The following is a 15,969-nucleotide window of genomic DNA, read 5'->3' as shown; positions in this document are numbered from 1 at the left end:
CTGGGCGCTACTGCCCCGAATCACCCCGCTTAGTCTCAGCCTCTGGGTGTTTTCAGGGCCAGGAGACAGAGGCTAGGCAAGATCAACCCAAGGTCACACGGCGGTGAGTGACAGAGCTGGGGTTGGAAGCATCTGTGGCCCCAGCCTGCATTCTCCTCTCGACACCCGATGCCCCTGTGTGGGGAGATGGCTCCCCATTTCACAGGGGAGGAAGCTGAAGCCCGGGAAGAAGCAGTTCCTGAGGTCAGCGCTGATCAGGAAGAGCACCGGGTCATGGACTCAAAGCCAGCACTTCCTGCCCGCGTACCCCGCCTTTGGATGTGGGCCTCCATAGTCCACCCCCACCCCCAGAGCAAGCGGGTGTCTCTGTCTGGCCTGAACCAGGAGTGTACAGCTTTATCTGGAAGACACTACATCTTGGGGTGATGGCAGCGGCATAGAGCCCGCCAGGGCAGGCAAGCCCCTGGGGAGCTCGGCTTCAGAGAGAGAGCTTTGCAGTCAGTGTAGATCATGGAGGGAGGGAAGGAACTCTAGGCAGGGAGGGGAGGAGGTGCGTCGAGGGTCCATGAGCAGCTGAGAAGACGGGGTTGCTACCTGCAGGGCACAGAAGTCGTGGTGGGTCAAATGGGGAAGAGTAATCCAGAGCCACACCTGTCGTCACGAGACATCCCCTGAGCTCTCCCTGTGGCCCTGCAGGCCCATTTCAGGGACTGTGGTGCTGAGTGACACCAGGGAGCATTGCAAGGAAATCCCTACGTTCAGGGAAAAGCAGATGAGGAGAAGTGGGGGTACGTGGTTTGGGGACATTGATGCTTCTAGAAGGAGTTGTCCAGCATGAGTGTGGTTTTGGGGGCCAGGGCCGGGGCCAGGTCCCAAATTCAGAAGGTAGTGTGAGTGGCCCCAGTGGCCAGGGTGGCCAGGAGAGGGCCCGTGCCAGAAGCATCTTCGTCTGGCTTCTGGATCCTGCTTTCACATCCATGCCCAGCCCCAGGCAGGCCGGGAAGGTAAGTCCAGGCCCCTGAGTCGGGGTGGGGGGGCTTTGGAATCTAGGCTGTGTGTGTCTGGCACCTGAGGCCTCGCGTCCGGCAGCAGGATCCAGACTCCTGGGCGGCCTCGGGGTCCACAGCCAACCCCCCCACAGGACAGGAGATTTGCACACCCTCAGCTCTGGCGTCTGGGTCCAGATCACCTGTGAGGCTGCACGCAGGGAGGGACCCGGTGTTCCCCACCCTTCAGAGGGGCTCAACCTTGGTCTGTTGATGTCCAACCAGACCCAACCTGGGATTTCATCTTGTAGTTGACTTTCTCCATGGGCCTGGTCTGCACTGGCTGGAGCTGTGAGCAGTAGCCGTCTCTCTGACCGCAGCCGGTGGGGTCCTGGCACCTGGGGAGGCTGGAGGTCCAGGGGTTTGTCAGAAGGAGCTGGGCCTCACACAGCCCTGGGGGCACACACCACTGACCTGGCCTCGTGGTGGAGCTGTTTGCCCAAGGGCTGGCTACCGGCCAGGGCCTGGCTGGGGGGGACTGGAGACGCTCAGGGTCAGGGGAGCAGCGGGGTCGGGAGGTGATGCGGACAGACTGTTACGGGAACAGCCCTCCCTGGAGCCACTGGGCTGAGGGCCCCACTCAATGTCCGTGTGACATGGCCACAAGAGTCCAAAGGCCGGGTCAAGGTCAGGGCCGGCCAGGGCTAGAAGCCAGGGCTCTTATGCCATGCTGAGCCCCCTTCCCGGCAGGAGGCCACAGCATTCAGGACTGGGCCAGTATGAGGTTGTGGTTTTCTACTGTTATGGGGAAGCCAGCCCCAGGCTGTGTTAGCTGTGGGAGTGGGGGCCAGGGTGTGGAGTGGCTAGGAGGTAGCGTGAGCCTGAGGACCTTACTCTCTCGGGGCTGTGTCTTTTTGTTGTTTTTTTTTTTAAGATTTTATTTATTTATTTGTCAGAGAAAGAGAGAGAAAGAGAGACAGGGGGAGGGGCGCCTGGGTGGCTCAGATGGTTCAGCGTCTGCCTTTGGCTCCGGTCATGATCCCAGGGTCCTGGGATCGAGTCCCGCATCAGGCTCCCCGCTCCTTGGGAGCCTGCTTCTCCCTCTGCTTCTCTCTCTCTCTCTCTCTCTCTCTGTCTCTCATGAATAAATAAATAATAAAATCTTAAAAAAAAGAGAGAGAGAAAGAGAGGGGGAGAGAGTGGAGCGCACACACAAGCAGGGGGAGAGGGAGAAGCAGGCTTCCCACTGAGCAGGGAGCCCCATACGGGACTCGATCCCAGGACCCTGAGATCATGACCTGAGCCGAAGGCAGACGCTTAACTGACTGAGCCACCCAGGCGCCCCTCAAGGCTGTGTCTTTTAAAACAGCTCCCACTGTGGGAACAGCAGGCAGAGTGTACATTCCAAGGGCACAGGAGGGGTCGGGAGCCTCTCATCTCCCACCTCTACCTGGAGAGTCAACGGGTGGACACTTCCTCTGGGTGACCTCCTCCCAGAGAAAGCTGCGAGAATTCCCAAATTCTTGCAATCTGGGCACGAACCTGGATCTCCTCCAAGATGGAGAAGATGACCAAATTCAGCTGGAGCAACAGGGGCCAGTGTTGAAGGCCAGAGCGGGGGCCCAGGACCCAGCGAGGAGCCTGGAGGAGGAGGTCTGGAGAGGCCGGTGTCCGGAGTGAGGAAGGAGAAGCCAAGTGTGTCCCAGACACGCCTGTGGGAGAATTGGGGCAATCACAGGACAGAGGCAGAGTGGGGACAGCAAGGGACGGTGACCAGCGCCGGCCGACTGGCCACCCACACCACCTGCCCCGGCCTTCTCCCAGAAGGAGCTTCCGAATTCCCAGCAGGCATGGGCCTGGTGATAGGGCTCAGATCAGGGAAGGAAAAAATAAATTCTTTGTGCCGCACAAACTGTTGCCCTTTCCCACGAGCGCTTACAATTCTGGCTTTGTTTCCGGGGAAGCAAATGATAGAGAGACTCATGGCTGTTCTGTTCGCATTATGGGGGAGCCTTAAAAAGGAACCCCCCAGAACTGGGGGGTGGGGGAAGGGCGCCAGCTGTGAGTTCGGTGGCCAAACGGGGGGGGGGGGGGGTCACCAGGGGAGGGCACCCCTCAGAGGCTGGCCTGGAACAGGCACCCTCGCTGGGGTGGGGACACTTACCTGGGAAACTGGAAGATGGAGCTCCCCCAAGGACAGCATGGCAGCAGGCTCTCAGAATGGGCTAGAAACCAAGAAACACAGGCAAGATGCCCTCAAGGGGGAGAAGTTGGGAAATGAGCAACAGAGACGGTCAAAGGTGCTGGCAGCCTTGTCCTGGGAAGCCTCCTGCCCTGCTGACCTTGGCTTTGCACCCAAGGTCTTCTGATCTGAGCAGACCATGGGTGAGCGGAAGGCAGGACCCGGCCCAAACCAGCAGTTCTCCCCAGGCCTGAATTTGCCTCCACCTCCACCACTACCTCGACTCTCCACAGCGTTGCCCGAGAGAGGACGTGAAAACTCACATGCGTGCACACGCAGGGACATGAACACACACAAATGGGCTCACACATGCAGACGTGAACGTGCTCCACACGAATATATGCAGATGCACACACAGAAGCAAACACACGTGCACACACGTGTGTGCTTGCTCACGCATACAGGCTTTTGTGCATGCTGATGCACACATGCGAGCACACACATGCACTCACATACATGCATGTTTGCACTCGGAAGTGCACCACACATAGTCACCGGGGTGGCGCGCACACACACACGTATATGCACGGTCACAAGCATGCACACACACACATATGCACACGGTGGCAGGCGGAGCCCTGAGCAGAGCGGGTGTGTGGTCTCCGCTCCCTGCTCTACCAGGGGCCTGTCCCATATGCTGAGTCCCATAGCCCCCTCCCAGCCTTCTTGCTCCTCTGCTGGAGGAAGCAGTAAGCCAGGGTGTTGGGGAGCTCCCAGCTCACCCCAGCAGGATGAGCTCACTCAGGTGCAGTGCCTGGCTTCCAAGGGCATCTCCCTCCCGCCGCGGGGGGCTCACTGTGCCCACCCCGGCAGCTGGGGAGAGGTGGCTCAAGGTCACATGGCCTGCCGAAGCCAATGTTCTTGTTGTTTTGAAATAAATACCTCTGGGGCGCCTGGGTGGCTCCGTCGGTTGGGTGTCTGCCGTCGGCTCAGGTCATGATCTCCAGGTCCTGGGATCGAGCCTTGTGTCAGCTTCTCTGCTCAGCAGGGAATCTGCTTCTCCCTCTCATACTTCTGTGCATGCTCTCTCTCAAATAAATAAATAAAATCTTTAAACAAAAGTAAAAAAAGAAAGAAATACCCCTTCCATTCTACGTTGACAGAGACAAATGGAGGCTTTGAGACAGCCAGTGGGGAGAAATTCTGATTCTCTCTCTAGTCCACCTCGTCGGCCAGTGGATGACTCACTATCCAACAAGTGCACATTTCAGCATCTCTGTCTTCCCAGGATGGGGGAGGACATGACCCTAAAGAAAACTCAAGTCTCTTTCCTGTAAAGCAGTGAAATCCACGGCAAAGCCCGGTGGTAGCATGGTGGGAGAGCCCCACCTCCCTGCCCTCCCATCCCCCACCGCCGGGCTGCACCTGGGTGCCCTCTGCGTGTGCAACACACACTGCGCTCTGGAAAGGGTGATGGACGGGTGGAGGGCGTCCTGCCCACTGACACCCTCCTCAGCTGCACAGGAGGTTCCAGAAACATTGCCACGACCCACATCACCCAGCATTGGCCAGGAGGTATCGTGGCAACAGTGAGCAGTGAGCCAGGAGGCGGGGCGCCAGCAGCTTCGAGGCCACCCAGCTGGCTGGTCCCCCTCTGGGCTTCCGTCTCCTCACCTACATAAAGGGGCAGGGGGTGTTGACCCAGGACATCTCCCTGGGGCCTGGTGCTGCAGGAGCCTGGCGGGGTCCCGGGAAGTTCCTCCCGGCAGGCTGGGTGCAGGGGCTCTGGGGTACAGACTGGCCTCCCCTCCGGGGCAGCATATGGACCATAAGGAGCCCCAGCAAAGCAGCCCCAGGCAGGGTGGCGTGAGGCTGCCTGGTGGCTTGTCAGGCCGGGGTCGCTGGGCTGCGAAGGACCTGTGAAGGGCCTGCCTCCAGGCCCGTGGCCAGGAAAGCCTGACCCCCTGGGAATTGGGAGAACCTCCCAGATGTAAGCCTCCCCCCAGCACTTCTCAAAGCCCCACCCCGAGGAACTTTCAGATGTGACCTCGCTGACCCTTCCAGCAGCCTGACGAGGCAGTACGACCATTATCCCCTCTTTACAGATGGGGAGACTGAGGCACACGGAGAGCTGACATGATTGGCCCACGGCCCCTCAAATGGCAGAGGAAGTCTGCTCCCGTGGCCGTGATCTCGACCACCGTGATGACACAAAACAAGCCCCCCACCCAAGATGTCCACGTCCTGAGACCCAGAACGTGAAGAAGTTACTTTGTGTGGCAAAAGGAACGTCGCGGATGTGATTAAGTCAAAAATCTTGAGATGGGGATAGGATGGTGGATTTCCTCACGGTGTCCAGTGTCGTTGCAAGGGTCATGAGAAGAAGAAGGGGGCCAGAGTCAGAGACTGGATGGGGTCAGGCTGCCGGCTTGGGAGGTGGCGGAAGGGGCCGTGAGCCCAGGAATGCAGGCAGCTTCTAGGAGCTGGGGCAGGTCAGGACACGCCAAAGGGAGCTCAGCCCTGCCAGCCCCATGGGACCCACATCAGACTCTGACCTCAGCACTGGAACATTAAGTCTGGGTTGTTTTTAGCCACAAAATGGGGTCATTTGTTACTGCGGCCACAGGACACTCATACAATTACTGGGTTCTTGAGCTCCTTTCCGTGTTTCTCCAGGGGCTTTGTCCCCCCCCCATCTCCGTGGATACAAAATGAGCACTACCGTGTTGGGCAGTCAATGGGACTAGGCTTTCTTACCCAAGCTCCTCCTCCCATGAACCCTCAGGAGGAGGGGAAGGGGGAGAGGTCTCTCAGCATCCACCTGTCTGCAAGGCTTGAGGATTTTCCTAACGGGACCCCTGCCTGCCTGGCATCTCCCCTTCCATGGTGTCTTCCTATCAGGTGGGGAGGGGGACCCAATTTTACCCTGGTCTGAGCACACTCCCTTCAAACACCCGCCCCCAGGCCCCAGGAAGGATTAGGAGGTGGTGAGGGCTGCAACTCGATGAAGACTCTAAAAACCCTAGAATTTAAGAGCATGAATTTTATGGCATGTGAATATACTGCCCTAAAGCTGTTATATTAAAAAAAGAAAAGAAACACTCATTTGCAGAATTTTGGTGCAATGTCAAAGAATACTCACGATTAACCTGAAACCGCTATTAAATGCTTTCTCTCTCCCCCTTCCGGTGGGAGGCTAGGTTTTCTTCACACACGTTTGCAGCAGATCAGATGCAGATGCAGAAGCAGACGAGGAGCCAGCCACCTGCCATTAAACCAGACGTTCAAGAGCCTTGCAAAAATGTTTTAAAAAATTGGAGGGGGCTTTGAAAAATTTAATCACTTCGTAAAAGTGTTGTATACGTTCCCAAATACAGGGCTTCTTATTTTTATATGAATTCATAAATATTTAAAGCTTTTTTTCAATTTTAATTCTAATACCAGAAATATCGACAAGTATAGCCCACAGGAGCAAAATATATTGGGGTTCTCAATAGCTTTTAAGAGTAGAAAGGAGTCATGAAACCAACATCTTTGAGAACGGTCATCCTACACAACCACCACTTGATGGAAGTTAACACCAAGGGGACCCTAGGCTACAGATCTCATTCTGATTCCACCAAATGTTCCAAAATCTCTTACAGCACCTGAAAATCCTGAAGGGGAATTGGGGGGTTAGTGTTCAGGGGTACAGAGTTTCTACTGGGAAAGAGCAAAGGAAACAGACCATGGTAATGGTCTCACAGCAAACCATACACTTAGAAATGGGAAATTTGCTGTTATGTTTATTTTACCACCACAACAAAAAAATTACAGTGTAAAAAATAAATTAAAAGTGTATTCAGGGGCGCCTGGGTGGCTCAGTTGGTTAAGCGACTGCCTTCAGCTCAGGTCATGATCCTGGAGTCCCGGGATCGAGTCCCGCATCGGGCTCCCTGCTCGGCAGGGAGTCTGCTTCTCCCTCTGACCCTCCCCTCTCTTATGTGCTCTCTCTCTCTCTCATTCTTTCTCTCAAATAAATAAATAAAATCTTTAAAAAAAAAAAGTGTATTCAAACATAGTAGCATATGCATCATAATAAAAACAAGCAAAATTACAGAGCACATATGTGATATATTTCACTATAAAATAATATTGCAGTATGAATAAACACAATCACTAGAGAGCTTTATGCACAAAATAGCTGGGCATTGTTAAATCCAAACATGTAGGAGGTAACATACCCAAAAAAGGGTAATTTTTTAATGCCATCGTTTCTGTTGTTATTTGTATTTATAACCTCAGATAAGATCCTAATTCCCAGGAAGCTTCCAGTCTGGTGGAGATAGACTAGTAAACAGACACGTATGACCCAGGAAGATCAGCAGAGGTGCCGGGGCTGGTGGAGCACGGAAGAGGACGAGTGCCCGGACAGGGGAGATCAGAGAGGACTTCCCGGAAGAGGCGGTATCCCGCACGAGGGAAAGCTAGTGTGACACATCAGATTGCAAGTGGAGAGGCTGACAGAGAGAGGGGGGTGTGACCCTGGCCGACCCCAGGGGGGTGGGGAGAGGGTGGGACAGAGCCTGGTGGCTGGTGGATAAGGGAAGTGAGACTGGAGGCCCCGTGTGAAAAGACTGTGCAGGCCGGTGGGGGAGGGGTCAGGGCCCGGCAGCCTCTTGACTGGTTCCTGTAGATCTTCATTACCTCTGACTCTTGTCAGTGACCATCCGGGGCAGCCTCAGTACTCCGCACAAGGAAACGGGGGAGCTGAGGGCTGAGGGGATGAGCCAGACTCCCCCTGCAGAGCCGGGACTGGAGCTCAGACTCTCAGCACAACTTTACTGCCCTGAAAAAAAGGGTGATGGGGACAGGGAGCCTCTCGCGGTGAGCCCTGCATCACCCACCCAGCTGTTTGAGTCTTCCTTTCAGAGCGTGTGCCTGGCCCCGGGGGCCCAGTGAGGATCTCATGGGGTCCTGCCCTTTCCCCCAGTCCAGAAAGTTCCAGCTGGACCTCAGGTCCTGCCAAGAGCCTCTCCCTCCCTGCCCCGCCACCGGCCGACCTCTCAGGTTCCCTTCCAAAGGGGTCAGAAGCGACTGGGCAAGGAGGCCCAGGTCTGGGTGGGAACGGGGCGCCTGGTTTCCTAACATCATGGTGCATGAGTGAGGACACGTGAGACAGCCAGGCCCCGGTGCCCGCCGTTCTGTCCGTCTGCCAAAGCGTGCCCCATCCAGTAACCTCTTCACCTGATGCAGGATCTATCACCTCGCTGGTGCCAACAAGAAGCCAGAGCCCACTTCTAGACCAAAGCAGCAAGTGACTGGGAGAGCCACTGGAAGCAAGCTGGAGGGTGGGAGGCCACGGTGAGTGTCCCCTCCCTGGGAGGTGGTGGGGACGGGACGCGGAGCCACCCTTCTACTCCCTGTTTGCAGAAGGCAGAGGTGGGCGGCTTTCTGCCTCGGCCTGGGATGTTCCGGCTGAGAAGGGGAGCTGGTTCCCCCCAGGCCCTGAGCTCTGCTGATACCAGTCCTGGAGGTTGGTCCTGAACACATTCCCAAAGCCCAGAGCACGAGCCCCGCTGAGCATAATTCACCGCAAGTGCTCAGCCCAGAGAGTCATGTGTCTGCTTTCCCCCAGCGAGGCAGGAAAAAATGCCTCCCTCGTGGGCTCTGGCAGCTGGCTCCTGGGACATGTCCCAGTCACACCCCCAAGCACAACTCAGAGTCCCCGGCTGGCAGTGCACGTTTGAGATCAGCCAGCCCAGACTCTCAGTTTACAGTTGGGAAGGGACGCAGGGCGGTCGTGGCTGTCCAAGGTCACGGCGCCCAGGAGGGGAGTCGGGGGCACAGTGGAAAAAGCAAGGACACGTGAGCCGGCCCTTTGGGCACCCGGGTGGGGCCTGGGGCTCCCGGGTTTGCGTCTCGGGGTGATGGCTCAGCCCCTCCAACCTCAGTTTCCGCAACCGGGAGCCGGGGAGAGGCAAGCTGCCTACTTGAGGCTGAGCAGTGCTGAGTGCAGAGTGCTCTGTGCACGGCGGGCACGTCATCCCCGACCTCTCTAGGTGGCCAAACAGGGAGGGAGGTAGGCGCCTGACCCTCTGCCCGGGAAGATCGGCAGCGAGCTGCTTTGCTCTGGACCAGCACCGCTCCTAAGGGACACGCTCAAAATCACTGCTTAGTGAGGGACCACTGCCCCTGTGCCAGGCAAGGTGGGGACACACCAGCATCAGGGACAGCCAAGTCCCCGTGCTTAATGTCAGAACCAGAAGACAGACCAGGATCACCGATGACCTGAAGTAACAATTTAAGCTTCTGTGTCTAAGCTCAGACCAGGGTATTAGGAGCAGGTCTCTCTCTCTCTCTCTCTCTCTCTCTCTCTCTCTCTCTCGAAATAAGTAAAACGTTTTGTATTTTTAAAAATCCCTTGCAAATGATGATAAAAACCTCTACAAGTGGCCAAAATAGTGGAGAACCTCCAGGCCAAGCTTGGGTGGGTCAGCCACTTTTGCCCTGAGGCCCTTTGCCATTATTTGGAGAGTTTGGGCCTTGACCTTGACGGGGAGGGGCATGTGAGGATAGAAGTCAAGGTACCAGGTTTCTAATGGGAGATTCCCCCTCGTGTGAGGCTGGAGGCCCAAAGGCCACACACCAGGGACTCGGGAAAAAGGAGGCGTGGGGGAACTTTCTGGCAACTCTGCAGGGGTTGGAGGAGGAGGTCAGCGCCAGGGTCGCTAGCTGGTAAAACAGGAGTCATGTTTGGAAAGGGCCAGCTCAGTCCTCGGCACCTACCTAGCCATCACTAGAGTGTGTTTTGCGGGTGAGGGAGGGTGGTTGTAAAGTTAAACTCAGCACTAACCCTTGCTTCCACCTGGAGAAAGGAAGCGATGGGTTTACAGTCCCCCCCACCCCCCCCACCCCCGTCTGTCTTTCCCACCAGCCATCCAAGAAGACCGCCCGCCCGGCTGCTGGTCTGGTGTCCTGCCCCACGCCACCATCCCCTTCTAGGGCTCGTTCCAGTGACTGCCTTCACATATGTGTGGACTTCAGCTCTCTTTCTGCCCCCAGCCATCTCCTTCCCCTGCACCCCCCAGGCTCCCAGGCAGAGGGAACTCCCCCCCCCGCCGCCCCCAGGCTGGGCTCCCCTACCCCCAGGATGCCCGATGGCATGGGAGCCGGCCCCCATGTGGGTGTAACTCCTGCAGGCTCCCAAGGCAGTCACCCACACCCTGCTCTGTCGATTTGTCAAAGATCAAAATCGGGCCCTGGCGGAGGATTGTATATTCCATGCTGCAAGTCTCAACACAAACCGGAATGTTGACTTGCAAATAAATATCACAAGTAAATCTGGAGGAGAGAGCTAGCCGGGTACAAAAAGACTGGAAAAATGTCAGGAGGCCTTCGCAACGTGCTGTGTGTTTATCAGTAAACAGAGCTTGTGGGGGCCAGGAGGTCCCGGACTTTGGGCTTTCCAAACCGACAACATGTTCAACAGTTTTGGGGATGGACCTGGGGGCCGCCGAGTCAAAACACACCAGTCCCTATCAACCATTATCAGCACTTCACCTAAGACACTTTTTTTTTTTAAGATTTTATTTATTTTTGACACCGAGAGAGAGAGAGAGAGAGAGCACAAGCAGGGGGAGCAGCAGGCAGAGGGAGAGGGAGAAGCAGGCTCCTCGCGGAGCAGGGAGCCGGATGCGGGACTCGATCCCGGGACCCTGGGATCATGAGCTGAGCTGAAGGCAGATGCTTAACCGTCTGAGCCACCCAGGCGCCCCTCACCTAAGACATTTTTATTAAGAAAAGGCATTTTCAATAATAACCCAAGAAGGTAAAGGACATACTCTCAGGGAGAAAAAGGATGTTTCTTCAAATTGACTAGTTGACCCTTTACAGGAAACACAAGGTCCTTGCTTCTCTTCCCCATCTTGCTGTAGACCCTCTGCCCGGGAAGATCGACAGCGAGCTGCTTTGCTCTGGACCAGCACCGCTCCTAAGGGACACGCTCAAAATCCCTGCTTTTTGGGACAGGGACACTTGGCATGCATGGCCTGTCCCTGCAGGGGAGTGGGGACCACAGTCCACTCCCTCATTTTAGTGAAAGCCAGGGCCTAAAGCCAGGGCCTAGAGGTGCCGATAGAACGTCCTGGCCCATACCTTGCACATTTATGGAGCCTCGTGGGTTCTGGCTCCTGTGCTGGGCACCCGGGAATGACGAGCTGGGGGAGGCCGGCCCTGTTCCAAGGAGCTCTCTCCGGAGGCTCACAGCCAGGGCCGAGGGCCTGCAGACTACTCGGGCTCAAGTTCATGCTGCCTCGATGAGCTGGAAGGACTCATCCGTAAAAGGCAGAAGCCAGGGTAGACCTGAGGGTCGCATGAGTGAGCAACAGATAAGCACTTTGCCTGGTGTCAGAGAGGTTTGAGGCCTCAATGGAGGCCGGCTCATCTGAGTGCTGAGGCAGGCAGGGGAGAGGCACCTTTTAAGACAGTGCTCAACTAGACAAATGCTACATGGGAGAAGGTGGCAACCCAAGAAGGAGGGCGGCTTTGCCGGTGGGATGGATGCCAAGCAGGCTTCCTAGAGGAGGTGACCCTTGGCAGAGCCCTCGGGCAGGTGGTCACCAAATCTCGACTATGACCTACCTATCAGGTCCTCTCCCTGCACTTCCTACATGTTCCCTGCTAATTCTCTCCCCAGGGCCCGTGGAGATAAGCACCGCTGCCCCATTTTATAGATGAGGAAATTCAGTCAAAAGGTCATTTGTCCAAGGTTCTATAGTATGAGTCAAAGGTAGAGCCAGGTTTTGACTCTACGTCTGCTTGATTCCTAATCCCAGGTTCTGCCTCCTAGTTTCATGAGGGAAATTGGGGGTGTCCCAGGCAGAGGTAGTGATGGGCCTATATATCTGTATTTCCTATGCATTTGTGGGTGAACATGCTGTGTCTTCTGTCTACACTCCCCCTGACCTTGCCCCCCAGCAAGAGTACACTTCACAGTTGGGATCCCTACCCGGGTCAGAGAATTGCGAATCCCATCTTCAGCAGAGTGGACTATCCTTATCGACCAAATGCATCTCTACATCATGCTTTACGGTGAGGCTCTCACCTACTGGGTCACACGGGTCCTGAAGCTCCAAGCCCATGCCCTAAACTGGACAAAAGACGTCAGTGATGCAGCCCCTGTCCTAAGGAGCTTAAGCCCCCCGGGGATGGAATAGCGTGTACTGGTGGGGAGGGTATCTTACTCTTGGGAAGGGAGAAGATGGCCAGCCTTGCTACAGGCGGGCTGTCATGGGCTTCTCAGGCACGGTTGGTTATCTCAGGTTAATTATCAAAGAGGTAGAATGTCTAGGGCAGCAGGAGTGGCTGGGCCTACAGAAGTTTCCAGAACCTGCAGGCCTCATGTGAGTGCCTAGCTTTACCCACCACCACCACCACCACCACCACCTCTGCTTCAGTAATAACAATCAGTTAGCATGCATCATTTCTTATTTTTTACCAATCTGATGGAATCAAGCCAAATTCCCCACTCGGCCACCTCTGCCCACCTTGCACCATTTCCATCTCTCCCTTTGAACGTGGCCCTTCGCTCCTGCCACAGGCTTCTGCACGTGCTGCTGTCAACCCACAGTGCTGGGGCCAAGACTGATCCTTGACACCGTGTTCCTGTGCCTGCCAGACACCACCGGGGTAGCAGGCCAGGGGAGCACCGGCTTCTGGACCAGACCTCTGGGGGTACCCTGGGGCTGGTGCAGGTGGCAAAATGGATCTGGACTCTGACAGCCTGGTTCTTGCTCCCTCTCGGAGGTCTCAGCCGAATGATGTCATTTCTGGCCCTCAGTTTCCTCATCTGTAAAATGGGGATGAACCCAGCTGCCTTGCAGGATTGTTGTGAGCTCCATGCCCTAATGTGACAAGACTTTGTTATCTGGACCCAGGAGGTTCTGCTGTCGTTACTAGGATGGCAGCCATGCACATGCCCTCCGTCAGCTCCCACTGAGGGCCAGCCATGGGCCACAGGGCGGCTCTGTCCTTGCCAACAGCCAACTCTCCATTGCTCAGCCTGTACTCCCTGCCCCCATCGATTTCTACCACCTGACCTGAGGGCAGGCTTCCAGGAGATCAGAGGCCACTGCCCTGGCTGATGACACCCTGGGAGCACAAAATCCATCTCATCAGAGGCTTTGCAGACCAGCAAAGGGCAAAGAAGTGACCTGTAGAGGCACTGGTTCCTGGAAAATGGCTTACCTAAGCCGTAGGGCAAACAGACAGACTCTGGCCTGGCCCCCCAGCCCCGTGGGACCTGCTCCCTCCCCCGCAGGGCTCGGGCCGGGCGGTCAGGTCTCACCTTCTTTCTGAACACAGATGGCGGACATCACCTTCTTACAAGTTCATTGTCTAACCCATAGCCTGGTGTCTAGTGGCAGGAGACCCTCCAGCTACCCCCTCCTCTCTGAACATCCCAGCATCCCGATTCTTCCCCAGAGGCCGAGGGCAGAGCCTCGGTAGCTCCGGTGACACTGGGCGAGTTGGTGCATCCAGGAGCGGCTCAGCACGTGTGGGTGCCACAGACCCCCCTCCTAGCCTGGGCTCTGCAACCGGCCTCTGTGACCTGGTGCCGCAAGCGGCCTCTCTGTGCCTTGGTTTCGATTGTAACGTGAGCACCATAATAACGATGTCTCCGAACATCTTCAAGATTAGAAAACATGGTTAGAAACGCTGAAACAGCATCAGCCCCAAATAGATGGAAGATATGGACTAAGATACACGTACTCCCAAAGGCTCCTAGTATTTATTAAGGCTCCAGAATGATCCGGGTGGTCAGACACATTGTCAAGAGCATTAATTTGTCCCCGACGTTATAGATCCTGCTCAGCCCTGCACAGAAGGCTGTCTCTGTTCTGTGGCATTGCCCACATTCCATCAGTGCTGCGGGTAAGGAGAGAGCGAGGGAGAGACTTCCAGGAGCTGGGGTGGGGGGTGTTCTTTGTGACAGGTTCTTCACGGCAAACAGGAACTCCCCCACCCCCGACAAGGGCAGCATGCGTGGTGCTGTCTCCTGGATACTCCCGGGTGTCCCGAGCATCTTTCTCCTCACTACCTGGACGGGGGCAGGAGGGTTCGGCTGGCTGAAAGCATTTGTTCAAAAGTGACAACTTCGGACACATGCATGGAAAATAAATTTTCTCTCCCTAAAACCTTGCGAGCCCCAAGAATCCAAGAATATAATTTCTCTCTGTCTGCTAGGTAGAGTCTACACTACTCTGTGGAACCCTATGCGGCTTCCTTTGTCCTCATTCGAAACAATTTTTACCGGGTCTTTCCAACCGCCTGGTTGAACTGGGTTTATGGCAGACCATCACAGCGGATACAGGAAAAGAAGCCAACACCCCTGCATTTGGACTCCTGGTTCTTCACAGCCCGGGATCTGGAGTATGTCAGATGACATCTTTGAACCTGGATGTCCTCATGAGGACATAAGCTCTGTACTTCCTCCCCTGCTATATCCGTGACACCCAGCACAGTATATGGCTCCTAGCTGCGTGAGTAAGGCATACTGTTCAGCCTGCCCAGCCTATGCCATATCCAGGATATAATGTGCATGGATCACCTTGAAAACTGGAACATAATACAAATATTGGTTATTGCTAGGATGTGCAATAAAAGTTGGGCTTGTCTGTGTGCGAGTGGGAAGGTTCTGTGGGTGTCTGCAGGGAAGGGCAAAGTTCACCATAGGTAGGGGCCAATCCACAAGGGTGAAAGGGCCAGGTACGGCCTCGGGCTCCAGAGTCTCTGCGAAATACGGGGATTTGTTTGGAGCTGCGCTTCCTGCTCTGAGCAGGTCCTCCTGGGCGCTCGCTGCTACAAATAGAACAGTGGCAGGAGCAGCGGGAGGGCAGGGAGGAAGGCTGGCATAGCACACATTTCGTTCCCAAGGGAGGGGTGTCCCGATGCACTGGCACCGGGGGCTTTGTGCATTCCGTTCGTCGCCGCGCAAACAGAGCAGCTTTGCAGTTCTCTCCCCTCCTCCTGTCATTGGCTGCCGGGCCGCGACCTCCCCCTGCGCTGGCAGCGGCCCAGCGCCTTGGCCGGGCACAAAGTCAGCCCCTCACCCCTGACGCACGGCGGGAGGGGGCACGGCTCGCCCGCAGCCGGGGTAGGGATGTGGGTGTGGGGCGGGTGGTCGGAATTGGCAGCGGGTGCCCACGCTGTCCCCGCTGCCCTTCACCCTTCTGGGTCCCCGCCCGCGGCGCCCGCCCGGGCACCTCGGCCACCTGTTGACGCGTCCTCTCAGCTAGTGTTCTCTTTCTCCTTCTTTTGGATGCTGGGGTGCTTGGGACTGGTTCTGCCCCGACCGCCCCCCACCCCCGCGCACCCCGCGACTACGAGGGCACTCGCACCTCGGCCCGGGTAGAGACCAGCTCGCCCTAGGCCAGCTGAGCAGGGCTCCCCAGGGAGGAGGGGCCTTGCCAGCGTGGCCTGGGCGCCCGACGGGAACCCCCAGGGTCCCGCGGCCTCGCGCCCGCCCCCGCCCCGACTGCAGCCCCTCCGGGTGCGCGGGGCTGGACGCGCGCCGACGCCCAGCTGCACGCGCTGTCCCACCGTGGCTCTCTACCCGCCAGCCCGGTGACCTCCGCAGTCCCTCCGCCCCTCCGGCCTCAGTTTCCCCCCTGGTGCAGCAGCAGCCGGGCACGAGATGGGAGCCTCCGGGGCCGCGGCCCCGCCCCCGGCCCCGCGGGCAGCCAATCGGGCGCCGCCGCCAGGGGGGTGTGTCCCGCCCGGGGCCAGGCCAGGGGCCCGGGGCGGGGCGGGGCTTCCGGC

The 15,969-nt window shown here is 56.9% G+C and overlaps 1 protein-coding gene and 1 long non-coding RNA gene across 2 annotated transcripts; one reads left to right on the top strand and one right to left on the bottom strand.

Annotated features, from left to right (window-relative positions):
* Window positions 1-327: 327 nt before the first annotated feature.
* LOC112831536 (uncharacterized) lies at window positions 328-5,257 on the bottom strand. Its single transcript, XM_073882604.1, has 5 exons — window positions 5,242-5,257; window positions 4,111-4,205; window positions 3,151-3,211; window positions 2,529-2,698; window positions 328-1,393 (listed from the first exon to the last, which is right to left on the bottom strand). Exons 1-5 carry the CDS (start codon window positions 5,255-5,257, stop codon window positions 704-706), a joined length of 1,032 nt encoding a protein of 343 aa, XP_073738705.1. The 3' UTR covers window positions 328-703.
* Window positions 5,258-7,780: 2,523 nt separating this feature from the next.
* Window positions 7,781-14,148, top strand: LOC141370851 (uncharacterized). The gene is made up of 3 exons (XR_012375292.1): window positions 7,781-8,034; window positions 8,404-8,511; window positions 12,749-14,148. It is a non-coding gene; the product is annotated as an uncharacterized lncRNA (long non-coding RNA).
* The last annotated feature ends 1,821 nt before the right edge of the window (window positions 14,149-15,969 follow it).

This window comes from Callorhinus ursinus, unplaced genomic scaffold, assembly GCF_003265705.2.
Source record: "Callorhinus ursinus isolate GAN/ISIS: 27379988/994484 unplaced genomic scaffold, GSC_fseal_2.0 scaffold48, whole genome shotgun sequence".
Lineage (NCBI taxonomy): Eukaryota > Metazoa > Chordata > Mammalia > Carnivora > Otariidae > Callorhinus > Callorhinus ursinus.
Note: the sequence above shows the minus strand (reverse complement) of the source record. Positions and strands in the feature narration are given on the sequence as shown.